Here is a 17,392-nt window from a genome sequence, read left to right as displayed (position 1 = left end):
GCCATGGGTGGGGCACGGGCATTTCTATGCACATTGTTATAGAATACACCTGATCTGCACCTAATTTAGGCGTCGAGATTTACACCAAGTAAAACGTGGCCTAAATGGATGCAACCAAATTTGTTCGCATGGAAAGTTGCTCAGCGTATTTTATATACCACACGGAAATTTAAGTCTATTCTATAAAATTTAGGAGTACTTTGGAGAATACGCCTAGGCGTAATTTTTTTCTGTACACATTTTCCAGGCACCATATATAGAATCTAGTCCTTTATGGATGTACAGTGGGGGAAATAAGTATTTGATCCCTTGCTGATTTTGTAAGTTTGCCCACTGACAAAGACATGAGCAGCCCATAATTGAAGGGTAGGTTATTGGTAACAGTGAGAGATAGCACATCACAAATTAAATCCGGAAAATCACATTGTGGAAAGTATATGAATTTATTTGCATTCTGCAGAGGGAAATAAGTATTTGATCCCCCACCAACCAGTAAGAGATCTGGCCCCTACAGACCAGGTAGATGCTCCAAATCAACTCGTTACCTGCATGACAGACAGCTGTCGGCAATGGTCACCTGTATGAAAGACACCTGTCCACAGACTCAGTGAATCAGTCAGACTCTAACCTCTACAAAATGGCCAAGAGCAAGGAGCTGTCTAAGGATGTCAGGGACAAGACCATACACCTGCACAAGGCTGGAATGGGCTACAAAACCATCAGTAAGACGCTGGGCGAGAAGGAGACAACTGTTGGTGCCATAGTAAGAAAATGGAAGAAGTACAAATGACTGTCAATCGACAAAGATCTGGGGCTCCACGCAAAATCTCACCTCGTGGGGTATCCTTGATCATGAGGAAGGTTAGAAATCAGCCTACAACTACAAGGGGGGAACTTGTCAATGATCTCAAGGCAGCTGGGACCACTGTCACCACGAAAACCATTGGTAACACATTACGACATAACGGATTGCAATCCTGCAGTGCCCGCAAGGTCCCCCTGCTCCAGAAGGCACATGTGACGGCCCGTCTGAAGTTTGCCAGTGAACACCTGGATGATGCCGAGAGTGATTGGGAGAAGGTGCTGTGGTCAGATGAGACAAAAATTGAGCTCTTTGGCATGAACTCAACTCGCCGTGTTTGGAGGAAGAGAAATGCTGCCTATGACCCAAAGAACACCGTCCCCACTGTCAAGCATGGAGGCGGAAATGTTATGTTTTGGGGGTGTTTCTCTGCTAAGGGCACAGGACTACTTCACCGCATCAATGGGAGAATGGATGGGGCCATGTACCGTACAATTCTGAGTGACAACCTCCTTCCCTCCGCCAGGGCCTTAAAAATGGGTCGTGGCTGGGTCTTCCAGCACGACAATGACCCAAAACATAAGCCAAGGCAACAAAGGAGTGGCTCAGGAAGAAGCACATTAGGGTCATGGAGTGGCCTAGCCAGTCACCAGACCTTAATCCCATTGAAAACTTATGGAGGGAGCTGAAGCTGCGAGTTGCCAAGCGACAGCCCAGAACTCTTAATGATTTAGAGATGATCTGCAAAGAGGAGTGGACCAAAATTCCTCCTGACATGTGTGCAAACCTCATCATCAACTACAGAAGACGTCTGACCGCTGTGCTTGCCAACAAGGGTTTTGCCACCAAGTATTAGGTCTTGTTTGCCAGAGGGATCAAATACTTATTTCCCTCTGCAGAATGCAAATAAATTCATATACTTTCCACAATGTGATTTTCCGGATTTAATTTGTGATGTGCTATCTCTCACTGTTACCAATAACCTACCCTTCAATTATGGGCTGCTCATGTCTTTGTCAGTGGGCAAACTTACAAAATCAGCAAGGGATCAAATACTTATTTCCCCCACTGTATAGCACTTAAAAGAAGAAAATTTAAGAAACATATATATCAACTAGGGCAGATGTGCACACAATGCAAATTGTTGTCAATTAACTCCAATTACTGATTGTTAACACCTTTTTAACTAATTAATTTGTGTGCACATCTACCCAACTTTTGTCAACCTATATAGAATCGAGCAAATAAGGATAGCATGGAAGACAGAGATATGAGAAGGAAAAGCAAGGAGAGGTCATAGGACATTCTAGAGAGCACATTAAATCTAACCAGTGAACTCTGACTGAATGTCTTGCTGTAGTAAACATGATTAGCCTGCTAAGCACATCTGACACAACTGTACTGTGTACTTCCTTTCGTGTAATATAGCCTTCGTAAAAGTGTAAGTTGTAGAATAAACGGATGGGAATCATTTTAGAAGTCCTGAGTTGGAAATCTGAGACTCATTCTGCTATCTCATGCTGCCATCTAGCTGCTAGCTTTACTCCATGCGGATCGGCTCCCACAGCACACAGCAAGGTACAGGTAAAAGTGAACCTTGTCCACGTGTAAGGATCCAAACCATGTAGATCCAAACACAGCATTTCTGTCTAGCCTCAGAGGAGCTGGACACAGTGTTTAATACTGAAGATAACTAAAATAATCTAGATCCCAAAGCTCAAGCTCCTCTTCATAATACCCAAAACTCATAATCAAATTGGTTTGCCTACCTATAAGAGCTGAGATTGTTATAGGGAGCATCATTTAAACCTGAAGACAAGCCTGGGTAGAGACTGACTAAATTTGGGGTTTGGTTTCAGAATCGGCACTGAAAGTGGACCAAAATCTGAGCTTGGGTTTCAGCTGAAATTCTTGTGCATTTCGGCTGAAACTGAAATTCTATTACCCCCCCCCCCCTCACCACCACCACGATCACTTTGCCCCCATCCCACCTGACCACTCGTAGGCCCTCCCCAGGCCTATTTTAGGAAGCCCTGGTGGTCCAGTGGCCTCTTCAGGGGCAGGAATGAGCTCTGTCACAATGACTGCTGAGACTGCCACAGGAAGTCCCAGAACCCACTTTGCAATTGGAACCATCATGGGCAGGAGCTATCTGGTAGCTATCATTGAATGATCATGGAAAAATGCCCAGGGCCGCTCAATGGTAGGGGCTGCCTGCCTTTCTCTGTTCTCTGACCTCACCCCTGCCTTCCTCAACCTGACTCCCCCTCCTGGGGCCCGGTATCACTCTCTTCCTCCCCCACACAGGTCTGATATCTTCTTCTGCTTTCCTGATTTTCCCTGCAGCCTGCAGAGGCAGTGCTGCAGCCCTGTCAGGGCCTTTCCTCTGCCGCATCTGCCCAGAAGAAGTGACATCACAGGAGGCGGGATGGCCGGCTGCAGGTGGCCTGTCTATAGCACTGCCTCTGCCGACTGCAGGGAACAGTAAGGTAACAGATGTCAGACTAGAGAAGATGTCAAACCTGTGCCAGGAGGGGGCAGACAGAGATGCCAAACCTGCGCTGTGGTTTTGGGTGGGGAGGGGGGAGACAGAGATGCTGGACCTATGCAGGGGGAGGAGCAGAGAGAGAAACTGGACCTATATGGGGGTGGAGAGGAGAGAGACAGGAGAGATACTCAAACCAAAGCGTTGTTGGGAAAGAGGGGAGATTGACACTGGACCAATGTGTGTGTATAGATAGATAGATAGATAGATAGATAGATAGATAGATAGATAGATAGATACAGACAGAGATGTCAGACAACAAGGAGGGGGATTAAAGGGTGCAAGAGGAAGAGATGGCCTCACAGTTGAAGAAATGCTGGTCCCTGGGTAGGGGGTGAAGGAGGAAAGGAAGAGAAAAGAGACATAGGAGAGGAGTGGGAGAGAGAAAGACACACAGAGAAGATATGCTGGGCATGGAGGGAGCATATAGATGGGGGCACAGTGGGGTGATGCTGGGTAGGATGGATAAAGGATGCAGAGGAAAGATGGATGGTGGATATAACAAAGAAATGTCAAAAGGACAGAGACCCTGAAAAGAGAGTTAAGAAAAAACAAAAAATCAGAAAAGACCCTGAAACCAAAGCAATGACAGCAAAGATAGAAAAATGAATTTTTTGTGAATTTATTAATTGCAGTATGTCAACTTTGGGAAATATACATCTCTGATAGCTTACATTTCAATTTCTATTTTATAACAGGTTTTCTATATAGGTCTGGAACGGGGTTGTTTTTTTTAAGACTGGGGTCTATTCAGTCCTAGCTATGCCAGTACTGGTAACCCTATCCCACATCCTCTTCAATATGCTTTTGCTCAAATTTTCATTTTTATCCTAGATTTCTAAACCAATTTGAAACACTGAGCAAAAACGGGTTAAAGTGGAGCATTATTATTTAAAAACACTTTGGGCCAAATATTCAAAAAAATCCGAGCTCCTAAATTTGTGCCCTATTTTCAGTCAAACTTAGGAGCCCAAGTTTTCAGCTGAAAATTAATCTTAATTTTGGAACTTAAAAGTTATTGGCTTGATATTCAAAGTAATTTAAGCAGACAGGAGAGGTTCCTGCCTGTTTAAATTAAGCTCAGCAGGCCAGTTACCAAATTCAGTGGCATTAACTGGGCAGTAGCATTGAAGATCATCAGTAACCAGTCATTATGAAAGTAGATAGGAGAGGGACATTTCAGAGGGCGAAGTTGGAGAGGAGTCAGGAATTATGCAGGTGCCAGCTCTATTCACTACCGTTGCCTGCATAGCTAACCAGGCACATAGGACCATGTAAATAGCAGTCCTAACTTTGCCTGATTAACTCTGCGGGTGCTAGTACTGAACATTGGCTGGCATCCATACAACTTCTGCACACTGGTCTGCAGATCAGAAATGACCTTCTCTCTCTTCCACTCACCAACAGGCTTCCAACAGGCTTCCAGGCATGGTCCTGGCAGCTTCCAAATGAAGGTGTCAGAATTTACTACTGGAAGTGGTGATTTCATGACTTCCACAAAGGTCCATGTATAGCTGCCACATTTTATAAACCTATATGTGTAAAATACCACAATTAAGGGGCAGAGTTATCAACATGGGCTACCATTAAGACATTATTTTACCATTAACGTGTTATTTCATCGCAGGTCTTATTTTAGCTATTAATAATCCAGTTAACAGTAAAATAACCTGTCTTAACAGTAGCCCACATTGATAATTGCCCCCAAGTAGTGAGGTCACAATTTTAACTTAGTTTCATTTTATTTATTATTATTATTAGGATTTATTTACCACCTATTTGAAGGAATTCACTCAAGGCAGTGCACAGTAAGAATAGATCAAACAGGAGCAATAGGCAATTACAACAGTAAAAATATTCAAAAACAATACAAAGTATGGCATGGTGTACTACGTACAATGTCAACACAATATGTAATAGAACATTTTAATTGATAGTGAAGGGTAAAGCAAAGATGTAACATATAGATAGGTAAGAGAGTAAGAAAAGTTAGAATAAAGGAAGCTGCACTTGAGGTCAAAGAGATAGTTAGATATAATTTCAGCTAGGTTAGGAGTGGATAAACATGTCCTGCTGCAGTATGTGCAGCCCGAGTCACTCTTTGTGTGTGTGTGAGAGTGAGACTAACAAGTTAGTTACTTCTTCCATTAGGAAGAGGAATAAACTGTGTGTGATTAAGGAGAATGACCCTCTCAGTCCCTTGCGTAAAGCCCTAGCCATAGCGAGCGCATTTTCCAAATGTATGGTTTCTCTTTGAGCTGGAGTAATTTCCGGCATGGATATTTTCACCCATATACATCATATATTCTCTTTGTAAAATGGAGAATACACATGTAGATTTTAGTTCTGCCTAAACCATGCCCGGATAGCTACAAATGTGGTGAATTGTGATTTAGTTTTAATGTTAGGAGATACAAATTTACATTTGAATGTAATTAATGATTCAAAAACTGAAGATTTTTAAAATATTTTAGATTGGTATGGTTTTGAATTATCAGAAATGACTAAATCTCATGAGGAGGGGCATTTGTTTGATTTTGTTTTAGCTTTTTTTTAATTCTCAGGATTGTAATTTTCAGTTTAATTCGTGTAGTTCACCGTTAGATGGAGGAAAGTTGGGAAAACAAGAGGTAATCTTTCTAACTGTATATGTTATACCAGGGGAAAGAAAGATCAGTAAAAGGTTTGGTTAGAATGGATGGACTGATCCTTTCAGGAGAATTAGAGAAGGATAATTTAATTCATGGATGGAGTACTTTGAGCAAAGTCTTGCTAGATAAGACTGCACCCTTGAAAACGAGAACATTTAGAAAAGGGTAATCAACTAAGTGGTTTGATGACGATCTGAGGTTGCTAAAATGGGCTGCTAGAAAACTGGAGCGAAGTTAGAGGAAAATTTAAACAGATGAGAATAAGAAGATTTGGAGACAGGCTATTCAGAAATATAAGTTTGCTATCTCTTCCAAAAGGAAGGAGTACTATTTAAAATGTATTGGTAAGGATAGAGTAGATCCTAAACAAATCTTTAGGATTGTACATGATATATTGGATGTAGATCCAGTGATTAGATTAGAGAATTCTTTTTTTACCCTCCTCCAATACTAGCTCAGGTGATTAGGGATAAGTGTTATTATTAAGATCACAACTCATTTTCTCAGACATCCCTGATCTGAATCAAGATACAGAGAATGCAGGGGATAGAATCTGGAGTACCTTCAGTTGTATAGATGTCAAAATAGCTAAACATATGTTGAAATGTTATGCTAAGTCTACTTGTCTGGGTACTTGCACGTCCAGCCTGATGAAAATTGCTTCCCCTAGAGGTTTTGTTTTGCTATCAGACTGGATAAACTATTGTTTAGCCAAATGGCAGTTTCCAGAAGCAGGGGGTGATATTCAATTGTGTTCACCCCTATATCAAAAGACCAGAAGGGAAGTTTACAGGAAATAATGAATTTTAGGTCACTAGCGTCAATTCCGTTGTTTACTAAGGTTATGGAAGGATGGGTTAAGGTGCAGTTAGAGGATTATTTGATTAAATTCAACCTATTACAGTATTTATTATTATTATTATTACATTTGTACCCCGCGCTTTCCCACATACAGCAGGCTCAATGCGGCTTACATAGTAAAAAGCATTACAAAGGTCATGAAATAAGAATATTATAAACTGTGAAAAGCACAGTGGCAACAATGCCCAAGAATATATGAATAGGGAAGGTAGACAAGGATAGGATAGAAAAGGTAAAATGGAAGGAGATTGGGAGGGATATGGTAAAAAAGGATGGAGATTTAGAACAAGGGGATTTGAAATGAGGTGAGAGGTATAATTAGTGTCAGAGTCAGTGTCATCGTCAGAGCAGGAGTATTGTAGGTGGGCTGTTGGAATTAAGTTGGTCCATTAGGGTAAGCTTGCTTGAAAAAATGGGACTTTAACATTTTCCTGAATGGTAAATAGTTGTTAATTGCTCGGATGGGTCTTGGTAGAGCATTCCAAAGTTCACTACCCAAAAAGGAGAAACTTGATGCATAGTAGGTTTTGTATTTGATACCTTTGCAGTTGGGAAGGTGTAAATTGAGATATGTTCATGATGACATTGATCTGTTTCTGTTAGGAAGGTCTATCATGTTGTTCATATAGTTAGGGGATTCTCCTGATATGATCTTATGGATCATTGTATGGACCTTGAAGTATATTCTCTCTTTGATGGGGAGCCAGTGAAGTTTCTCTCGAAGAGGTGATGCGCTTTCAAATCTTGGCTTGCCAAAGATAAGTCTGGCTGCTGTGTTCTGGGCAGTCTGAAGACTTTTCAGGACTTGGGTTTTACAACCTAGGAAAACACTGTTGCAGTAATCGACATGGGTAATGACTGTGGATTGAACCAGGTTCTGGAAGGTGTTCAAGGGAAGATAAGATTTCACTCGCTTCAGAATCCACATCATATTGAACATTTTTTTCGTGATGATCTTAGTGTGGTTATCTAAGGATAAGTGGCTATCTATCATTTACAATCAGAGTTTCATAAAACCTATAGTACTGAAACTACGTGCACGTCGCCCCCCCCCTCCAAAATCACCCCCCTCCCCTCTGCTACCCTCCCCTCCCCTCACCCTTGCGGAAACAGGAAATGAGGGTGGGACCAGAGTCAGAGCTGAGAGCAAAGAGAAGGGAAGGCAGCAGACTCGCGAGGCTCTTCACTGCTGCCGCCCGGACCCCGGTAAGAGGGGGGAGGGGGTAGCAGAGGGGGGTTGCCAATTTTGGAGGGGGGGCAATGTGCATGTAGGGGGATGGGCGGGCCCAGTGTCGGGGGAGGGGAGGGGAGGGGGGAGGCATCGCAAGGACGTGTCTGTGAGACAGAGAGGAGGGGGGACTGAAACTCGGGGGAGGGACAGAGGGAAGGAGAGAGAGGGAGGGAGAGGGAAGGAGAGAAAGGGAGAGAGAGAGAAGGAGGGAGGGCCTGGAAATCGGAAGGGAAGAAAGGGGGCCGTGGGACTTGGAGGGAACAGAGGGAGAGAGCGAGGGAGCGAGGGAGGGAGAGAAGGATAACCTTGCTAGCACCCGTTTCATTTCATACCGAAACAGGCCTTTTTTTACTAGTTATTTCATGTTTTATTATGGCTCTTAGGGGCAGTGCTTGAACAATTAAAAGTATTTTTTATATTTATATTACTATTTTATTGCCAGCTCCTATAGAATATAAGGATATTTTAAATAGAATTCAGGAATGTTTTGGTGCCATCGAACGCTGGGCAACAGCTTTTCGATTAAAACATAACCAGGAAAAAACTAAGGGCTCTGTTTACTAAGGCACACTAGCATTTTTAGCGTGCGCTAAAGCTAGAGACAGCCATATATTCCTATGGGTGTCTCTAGTGTTAACAAGTGCTAATTTTTAGCGTGTGCTAAAAACACTAGCACGCCTACAGTGCAGCTTAGTAAACAAGGCCCTAAATTTATATGGCTGGGTTCTCCTAAATATGTTTGGGGAAAGGAAAATTTTACTGTTGGAAACATGCAGTTTAAATTTGACTTCTCAACTCGAGTTTTAGGAGTAGAGGTGGATAGTCAATTGACTATGATTAATCAGGTGACTAAGGTGTTGAAGCATTCTTTTTTGTTGCTGAAAAAGTTAAAATCTGTATGACAGTTTTTTGAACCGCCTGTTTTTCGATTAATAGTGTTGCTTTCAAAGATGGATTATTGCAACATCGTGTACGTAGGCTGTACAAAATCAATAATGAAAAGGTTACAAACAGTACAAAATTTGGCAATTAGGTCTTATTTTCCTTGAGAAGGGATGAACCTGTTACACCTTATTTTCATAAGTTGCATTGGTTAAAAGTTATTGCACAATCACATTTTAAATTACGTACATTAGCCTTTCGGCCTTTGCAAGGGAATGAACCTTATTATTTGGTAGGATTTTTCCCTTTATTGGGTAGACAGCTGTTGAAAGGGCAAGTTTCTTTACAGTTTCCATCAATTATGCTGGTCTAGTATTTTAGACAGCTTTCTGCCTCGATTCCTTACCAGGCTGCTTCATTATGGAATTCTCTCTCGGTAACTGTTCACACAATATCTATTTGTTGTTTCACAAGCAACTTAGGGGTCTGTTTATGAAGCAGCGCTAGTGTCTGTCCAATGGGCCGTGTCGACAGTGACTAGCACTGCATGGACAGTCACTAGCACTGCTTAGTAAACTGGAGTGTTAAAGCGGTGTTATTTTAAAAAAAATTGTGGGTTAACTTGCAGTTTAATGTGTTATATATATTGATGTATACTTCCAGCTAAATATGCTGGGTTTTGTTTCTTTACGGATGCTGCGGAATACAAGACTAATGTAATGAAAAGATTGGACTTCTTTTTATGTGCTTCTGTCTGCCCATTTAGCTATCTGGACACTGGAACTGCATATTGCCGGTGTCCAGATAAGTGCTGGCTCCACACTGACCCTGCCCCCATAATACCTTTCTCCTTCTCAGATTTTAGATGGGCCAGTTAGTAGCAATATTGAACAGCTCTGCCTACTTAAATGCCATTGAGTAATGACATGAAATCTATAACAATGCGCATAATTTAACTAGCTGATCAGCGCCATTAATTGAATGTTAACAAACAATTATCACCATTAATTGGCATTACTTGAGACTTACATGCACAGCTTGCTAAGCATATTCTATAGCGTGGTGCACCTAAATTCTAAGGGCCAGATGCACTAAACTTAACAAGCCAGCAACGTGGTTTTTAAACCAGTTCTAGCCAGGTGCTGTTCCTGGCTGGTTAAATGGTTTTGAATATCAGGGGATACAGCTACTTCTAACACAGACCCAGGTCCACATGTTCTCCCAACAGTGCATATTTTTTGACACAGCTTATTTACATGTTATTTGTTTACTGTGTCGGGAATAAAATGTACGTGTTAGGAAACCCTGCACCGATCTCCAGTGCCCGTTTTTCTGCATCGGCTCCTCTTTCTGTTACTTTCTGTAGCTTCAGAAGGGACTGGCCCTGCAGGGTAGCAGTGTAGTAACACGCTTACAATCTGGCAGCCAGTTTTATTCTCCTCAGATGTTTATTTTGCTTCTGTTACTAATTGTTTCTCCTTTTATTGTTCCTTATCACAAAAGCTCTATAGACTGGTTATCTAAAAGCAAATACATTCCATTTCATGATCTGGCTTATTAGTCTGGCTTAAGGTTTTATCAGCACACTTGCAGGGTGCAGATACCTGTAGTGGTTTCCCTCACTGTAAAAATGATCCTGTGAGAGCAGCTGACTTCTCTATGGGGGTCTTTTACTAAAGCTTAGCACAAGTTATCTTCAGCAGGGTCCATTTCATTCCTATGGGCCCTGTTGCAGATAACTCAACCTAAGCTTTAGTAAAAAAAACAAACAAAAAAAAACCCTATATGTTTGTCCTGATAGTATCAGTCCATAGGTTTTCATATCAGCTATCATCATTTGCAGTTTAGGGCAGCAAGAAATAGATAGTGTTATCTTAATATAGGTTGGAAATAGGGGGAGGTAATTATAATAGTTTATATAGCTGTGAACATTCTAAATAAACTAGCTCTTTCCGATGTGAGCTCCATAAATATCTGACCAGCAATGGAGAAAAGGCTCATCTCGGTCTTAAAGAACTATCTTTCTGCCCCAAGGTCAGGGCTTTACAACTTGCCCAAAGACCTCATCCTATAAATATTACCTTCATTATCTGCCACCACAGACAACAGCCTCATTAATTTCACAAACTACCAGGTTCGTCTACTAAAGCACTGGGTTAAAAGGCCTGGAGAAGCACTGAAGAAGAAGAAACAATCAGGTCAAAATTTAAACACCATGGTCAGCATGTTGGCTGGTATTTAAATAAAATTATGGACATTCATTAGCACTCGGTAGGTTGTGGGCAGCGCTGTTACATGGATACAGCATTCTGAGCTGCTGTCATCCAGGTAGCAGTGATATACAAACTACTATCCGGATACACTTAAGGGAAATTTTTACTAAAATATAAGGGGTCCTTTTACTAAAGTGCGTTGAAAATGGCCTGTGCTGGTGTACACATGTATTGTCTGCGCACAGGTCCATTTTTCAATACACCTGCAAAAAAGGCCTATTTTTTTGGCCGAAAATGGACGTGTGGCAAAAGAAAAATTGCCGCACGTCCATTTGGGGCCTGAGACGTTACCGCCACCAATTGACTTAGCAGTAAGGTCTGACACGTTAACCGGGTGGTAATTGTCAGTGCGTACACTGCCGATTGCCATCTGGTTAGTGTTGTGCACCGAAAAATCTCTGGCGCGTGTACTGGATGCGCGTATGAAATGAAATTACCACCCAGGTCACGCGGTAGCCGGGCAGTGGTTCCAAACTGGCATGCGTAGGCACCTATGTGGCTCAGTAAAAGGGCCCCTGAATATTGCCACTAATTGAATAACTGTCAGGACCACCCCTGCACTACCCCTGCACTATCAAGATAGTGTTAGGATGCTCAGTAATGATTTTCAGTGATGCTAATCAAGACATTGTAGTTATTCTCAGTAGTGCAAGCCAGATAGCACTAGGATGTTCAATAGTGATTTTCAGTGGTGTTTTCTGGATAGTTCTAGATTATTCAGTAGTGATTTTTAGTGGTGCTGTCTAGAGCAATGGTTCTCAACCTTTTGTCGGGACACACATGATGGACAATGGGAGTCCATTCCATAGTTGTGCACTTATGTAGGAGAAGCTAGATGCATAAGTTGTTTTGTATTTTAGCCCTTTACAGTTTGGGTAATGTAGGTTTAGGTATGATCGTGCTGATCCAAGTCTGCTTCTAGTTGGTAGATCTATGAGGTCTGTCATGTATCCTGGTACTACGCCGTAGATGATTTTGTGGACCAAAGTGCAGATTTTGAAGATGATCCGTTCTTTGACTGGGAGCCAGTGCAGCTTTTCTTGAAGGGGTTTTAGCACTTTCGAATCATGTTTTAACATATATCAGTCTGGCTGCTGTGTTTTGGGCGGTCTGGAGTTTTTTTGTGAGTTGTTCTTTACATCCTGCATAGATTCCGTTGCAGTAATCTGTATGGCTTAGGACCATTGATTGTATTAGTTTATGAAAGGTATCCCTTGGTAAGAAAGGTTTTATTCGTTTGAGTTTCCACATTGAGTAGAACATTTTCTTTATTACAGTTTTTACTTGGCTCTCGAGAGTGAGGTTGCGATCGATTGTGACTCCGAGTATTTTTACGCTGTTTGAAATAGGGAGTGTGTGTCCTGGTGTGTTTATGGTTGCGGGTTTGTAGTTGTTATGTTGAGAGGATAAGGCAGCGTGTTTTTTCAGTGTTCAGTTTCAGTTGGAATGAGCTTGCCCAAGAGTCCATGATGTTCATGCCATCATTGATTTCATTGGTTATTTCAGTCAAGGCATGTCTGAAGGGAATGTAGATTGTAACATCATCTACATAGATGAATGGGTTAAGGCCTCAACTGGATAAGGATTTTGCCAGTGGGATCATCATGATGTTGAAGAGCATTGGTGATAATGGTGATCCTTGAGGTACTCCACAGGCTTCTTTCCACAGTGGTGATATGTTTGAATTTGATTTTATTTGGTATGTTCAGGTGGTGAGAAAGTCCTTGATCCAATTGAGTATGTTACCAACAATCCCGAAGTGGCCAAGGAGTCTTAGTAGTATATTATGGTTTACCATGTTGAATGCGCTCGACATGCCGAATTGAAGGAGAAGTATGCTTTTACCTATGGCTATTTCCTGTTTGAATTTGGCCAGGAGAGTGACTAGGACAGTTTCGGTACTATGGTGGGAGCGGAATCCTGATTGTGAGTCGTGTAGTATTGAGTACTTGTCCAGGTATTCCGTAAGCAGTTTGGTCACCAAGCTCTCCATCAATTTTACTACTAGAGGGATGGACGCAACTGGGCGGTAGTTGGTGAGGTCGTTTGTTTTTTTCTTAATGTCTTTTGGTATTGGGGTAAGTAGGATGTTACCATATTCCTCGGGGAAGAAACCTTGTTGTAGCGTGAAATTTAGGTGGGATGTGAGGTCTTCTATGAATCAGCTGGAGGCGGATTTAAGTAGATGACTGGGACATAAGTCCAGTTTGCAGTGGGTATTGGCGAATCTATGAGTCGCTTGTGTAACTGATTCAGTGGTGAGTAGATTGAATGTAGACCAGATACGGTCAGCTGGGTATCCGCCCGGGATAAGGTCTAGGTCGTCAAAGAACTTTTCGATGTCGGTGTTGTGATGAGGAAGAGTGCTGCATAATTTTGTTATTTTGTCCTTGAAGTAGGTAGCCAGTTTGTCTGCGGATGGGATGTCTGTGTTGGATGTAATGACAGGGGTGGTGTCTAGTAACTTATTTACGAGTTGAAATAGTTTCTTAAGATCTTTATTATCCGGTCCTAGTTTAGTCTTGTAGAAGGACCTTTTTATTAGGTAGGTAGTAGGACTTATTTATTACTGTCTGCCTATAGAAAAATTGGGAACACAATAAGGCTATTAGTGGGAAAATATTGCCCCTCTGGGAGGGCATGGTAATCAGTAGAGGACTGTATTTCCTAAAACGGATATGCACGTATATCTCATGCAAATACAGCTGCACATTTGGCCTGGTATTGATTGTCATGTTTGGAATACCTCAGCCATATTATAACATCTTGCATTTGCAGCTGGGCCTTGCTTAACATTCTGGATTGTATCAATTACATAACAAACCAAAGTTTGAGAAGGGGAACAAGAGAAGGGACTCAAGAGTTATAGCGTAGATCTCAGATTTAGAAACCCATCAGAGGAGATCTGTGGTGCTTTGCCTCCCTTGATGGAGTGGAACAACACTAATGAGGAAAATCAAGGTGTGGGATGAAAATTAATAGGACAGACAGACTTCTATGGTCTGGGTCCTGTAAACAGAAAAAACAGATCAGGATTGAGGCAGGAGTAAGCTTTGATAGTAACTCCAGTAGTCGGGACGCAGGACAAATGCCGATCAGACTTATACAGTCGGTGCCCCAAAATTGGCAGATAGAGATGGAGATAAAGTATGCCAGTATTTAAACATGAAGAACTGGAACCTGTGCAGAGTGCCAGATTCAACTCTGGCCACCTTGATGGGTAGACTGGATGAACATGAAACAGAAACTTGAACATCCAAAGGATCATCCTAGCCAATGGCATTTCAAATGACTCCCATATAGCTCCTCCTACCTTTACAACAGGAATAACCTAAATCCCTTCATGCTCACCTCTGCCTAATAATTTATTAACCTGAGCCTTTCATGAGCTTTCCATGATGGTTAAAATATAGCACTGTTTTTTTCTAGTACTCCTCAGTATGAGATCCTGTTCCTATGACACTCAAGTTCCAGCAAATCAAATCTAAGAAAGCTATATTCAAATATTCTTGTGGCGGGGGGGGGGGGGGGGTGGCAGGCTGGAGCTATTCCGATCTCAGTGAAGTACTCACAGGGAATTTAAGCCTCCCCCCCCCCCCCCCCACCATCTTCTTCCCGGTGGAAAGTTTGCAGCAGCAAATTCTCTGTGTATTTATGAATCCATGATCTTCACTGCGTAAGAAAGTTTCAAAGGAAAACTCCACAGGGAACTTATTTCTGAAAATAAATCCTTGCGTTCTAAGGTAGCAGAAGGACTGCAAGCTCCGTAAGGGGATTGAAAAATCATCCTCCACTGCGTATAACATCTATTTATTTATTTATTAACTTTTATATACCATTTTCTTGATAAAATATCGTTCAGCACAGTTCAAACAATATAAAAGACAATAAAAAGATTAACAGTAAAAGAACAATATGAAATCATTCAAATCAACAGTAGACCATCTTATACAGTACTGGAAGATGAAGGAAAAACAAATGGAGCCAAGAATAATGCAAACCATATGAGGAAAAGCAGAGAGTCTAGACTTACCTTAGACCCAATGAGTGTGTACAGCCATTGTATGGTTTCATTATGATTGATGACGCCATTCATCCCATCCACATACAGCATTATCTGTCCCAAAGCTAGGGAAGACATAAAGCAAATCTTAACAATCAGATGGAAATAGGCAACATCGTAAATTCAAGATGTCTTCAATAAAATATTCCCAATAGGTTATAAAAGCAAACTACAATTCCTTAGACTATTTGTATGCAGATTACTGTTAATTGAACCCCAGTCTATGTCCCATGTTTAATATAATAAATGTATTTGGTTTGATTTTTATTTCTTCTGAGTATTTACATAAGTTTATGTTTATTCACAGTTGATATACCGCCTTTGCTAACTTGCAGATCAGAGCGATTTACAAACTAAAAATTTACACAAAGACATAAAAAGGAAAGGAACTACAAAACTGGACAGGAACGAGGAACCCATTCAAGCCTCATAAAGTGGTAAAGCAAGAGATGGGAGGTATAGCAATGAGAAAGAGAAAAGTAAAGGAAAAGAAGGGGAACAAAGAGAAGAGAGGAGTACAAACCCAGTGGTAAGAGATTGCAATCAACTTAGATGGGGTCATCTATTTCCACTACATGCCATGGTTATACATTGACCCTGTACATGTTTTCTTTTCCTTCAACTTTTGTGTGAAATTTAAAATTGGCAGTGTGGCCAGTTTATTCACACTGGTACAAGTTTAGCAGTGTTTACATATTGCTACATTGACTACTTATAAGAAATCTGCTTTACTATGAACTGTGGTACTTAATTAGTATCATAGGTTAGCTACAAATCTAGCCATAACCTTGTTATTTACTGTCACCTAGGATTTAAAATGGCTTGCACTGTAAATCATATTAAGTTCTGAGAAAATCAAGGGAAAAGCACTGAATCGCCTGATATAATTTGGTGTAACGTGGAGGTGTATTTTCAAAGCACTTAGACTTACAAAGTTACATAGAGGAAACTTTTCATGAAAATGAGCCCCATTGTCATTTTCCTCTCTCCTCCACCCAGGTCCATTTTTTGATATATTATTACATCAATCAACAATTGCAATACAATAAATTCCTTCTGTTAATAAACACCCATATTTAAGATTTAAGATTGTGACTGTAGACTGCAATTTCCTGACCTGTTTCCAATGAATACTAACTATATCTAACAGGGCCAGCATTCAAAGGCAGACTTCCCATTGCACACATTTGCTGGTTGCCAACCTCAAATCCATTCTCTGCTGTGCTCTGCTCTCAATAGATTATAAGTTGGAACTGAAATGAACAGTTTACAAAATACTATCACATACTAAGAAGGATTACAAGTAATTAAAAATGTGTGATACGCTAAAAAAAAAAAATCTGTGACCCTAAGATCACTTACAAAGAAACACATTAGTTGAAAACAACCAGGGAAGACCTACGACAATACACACAGGAAAATCATAGAACCAGTACACCTAACAGTAACCAGGGCCAGCCCAAGAAGGGTACCTACCCTCCTCCCACCCTGCAAGTGGTCAGCATCTCTCTGTTCCATCTCTAATTAATACCCCCCCCCCCCCCCCCACACACACAGTTGGCCAGCTTCTTATCTCCTGTTCCCTACACCACACCAAGCATCAAATATTTCCCCCTTTCCCTTTTCGCTGCTGGGCCTGTCATAGCCACCCCCTACCTCCTCACAGGCCAGTCAGAAGATCAAAGAAGTATCAACACTGCATGGATCCTGTACACACAGACCCACATGGAAGCACTGTTGTCCCCCCCCCCCCTCCCAACCCCTGCTATATCTTTTAAAGATATGATGACCAGAATTGCACACAATACTCAAGGTATGGTCACACCATGGAGCAATACAGAGGCATTGTAATATTCTTTGTCTTATTTTCTATCCCTTTCCTAATAATTCCTGGCATTGTTTGCTTTTTTGGCCACTGCCACACACTGAGCAGAAGATTTCAGCATATAGTCCATGACACCTACATCTTTTTCTTGGGTGCTGACTCCTAGGGTGAAATCTAGCATCAAATAACTATGATTTGGATCATTCTGCCCAATGTACATCACTTTGCTCTTGTCCATATTAAATCTCATCTGCCATTT

General features: G+C 41.5%; 1 protein-coding gene across 4 annotated transcripts in view; it reads right to left on the bottom strand.

Annotated features, from left to right (window-relative positions):
• The window catches only part of FHOD3 (formin homology 2 domain containing 3), a 942,952-nt gene that overhangs the window by 373,454 nt on the left and 552,106 nt on the right, over positions 1–17,392 (bottom strand). For all 4 annotated transcript variants that reach the window (XM_030204545.1, XM_030204553.1, XM_030204563.1 and 1 more), the window contains exon 6: positions 15,279–15,373. In XM_030204545.1, coding sequence (XP_030060405.1) covers positions 15,279–15,373 — 95 coding nt within the window. The remainder of the gene's footprint in view (positions 1–15,278; positions 15,374–17,392) is intronic.

The sequence above is a fragment of the Microcaecilia unicolor genome, chromosome 1, assembly GCF_901765095.1.
Source record: "Microcaecilia unicolor chromosome 1, aMicUni1.1, whole genome shotgun sequence".
Taxonomy (NCBI): domain Eukaryota; kingdom Metazoa; phylum Chordata; class Amphibia; order Gymnophiona; family Siphonopidae; genus Microcaecilia; species Microcaecilia unicolor.
This window is presented reverse-complemented; position numbering and strand designations above follow the sequence as displayed.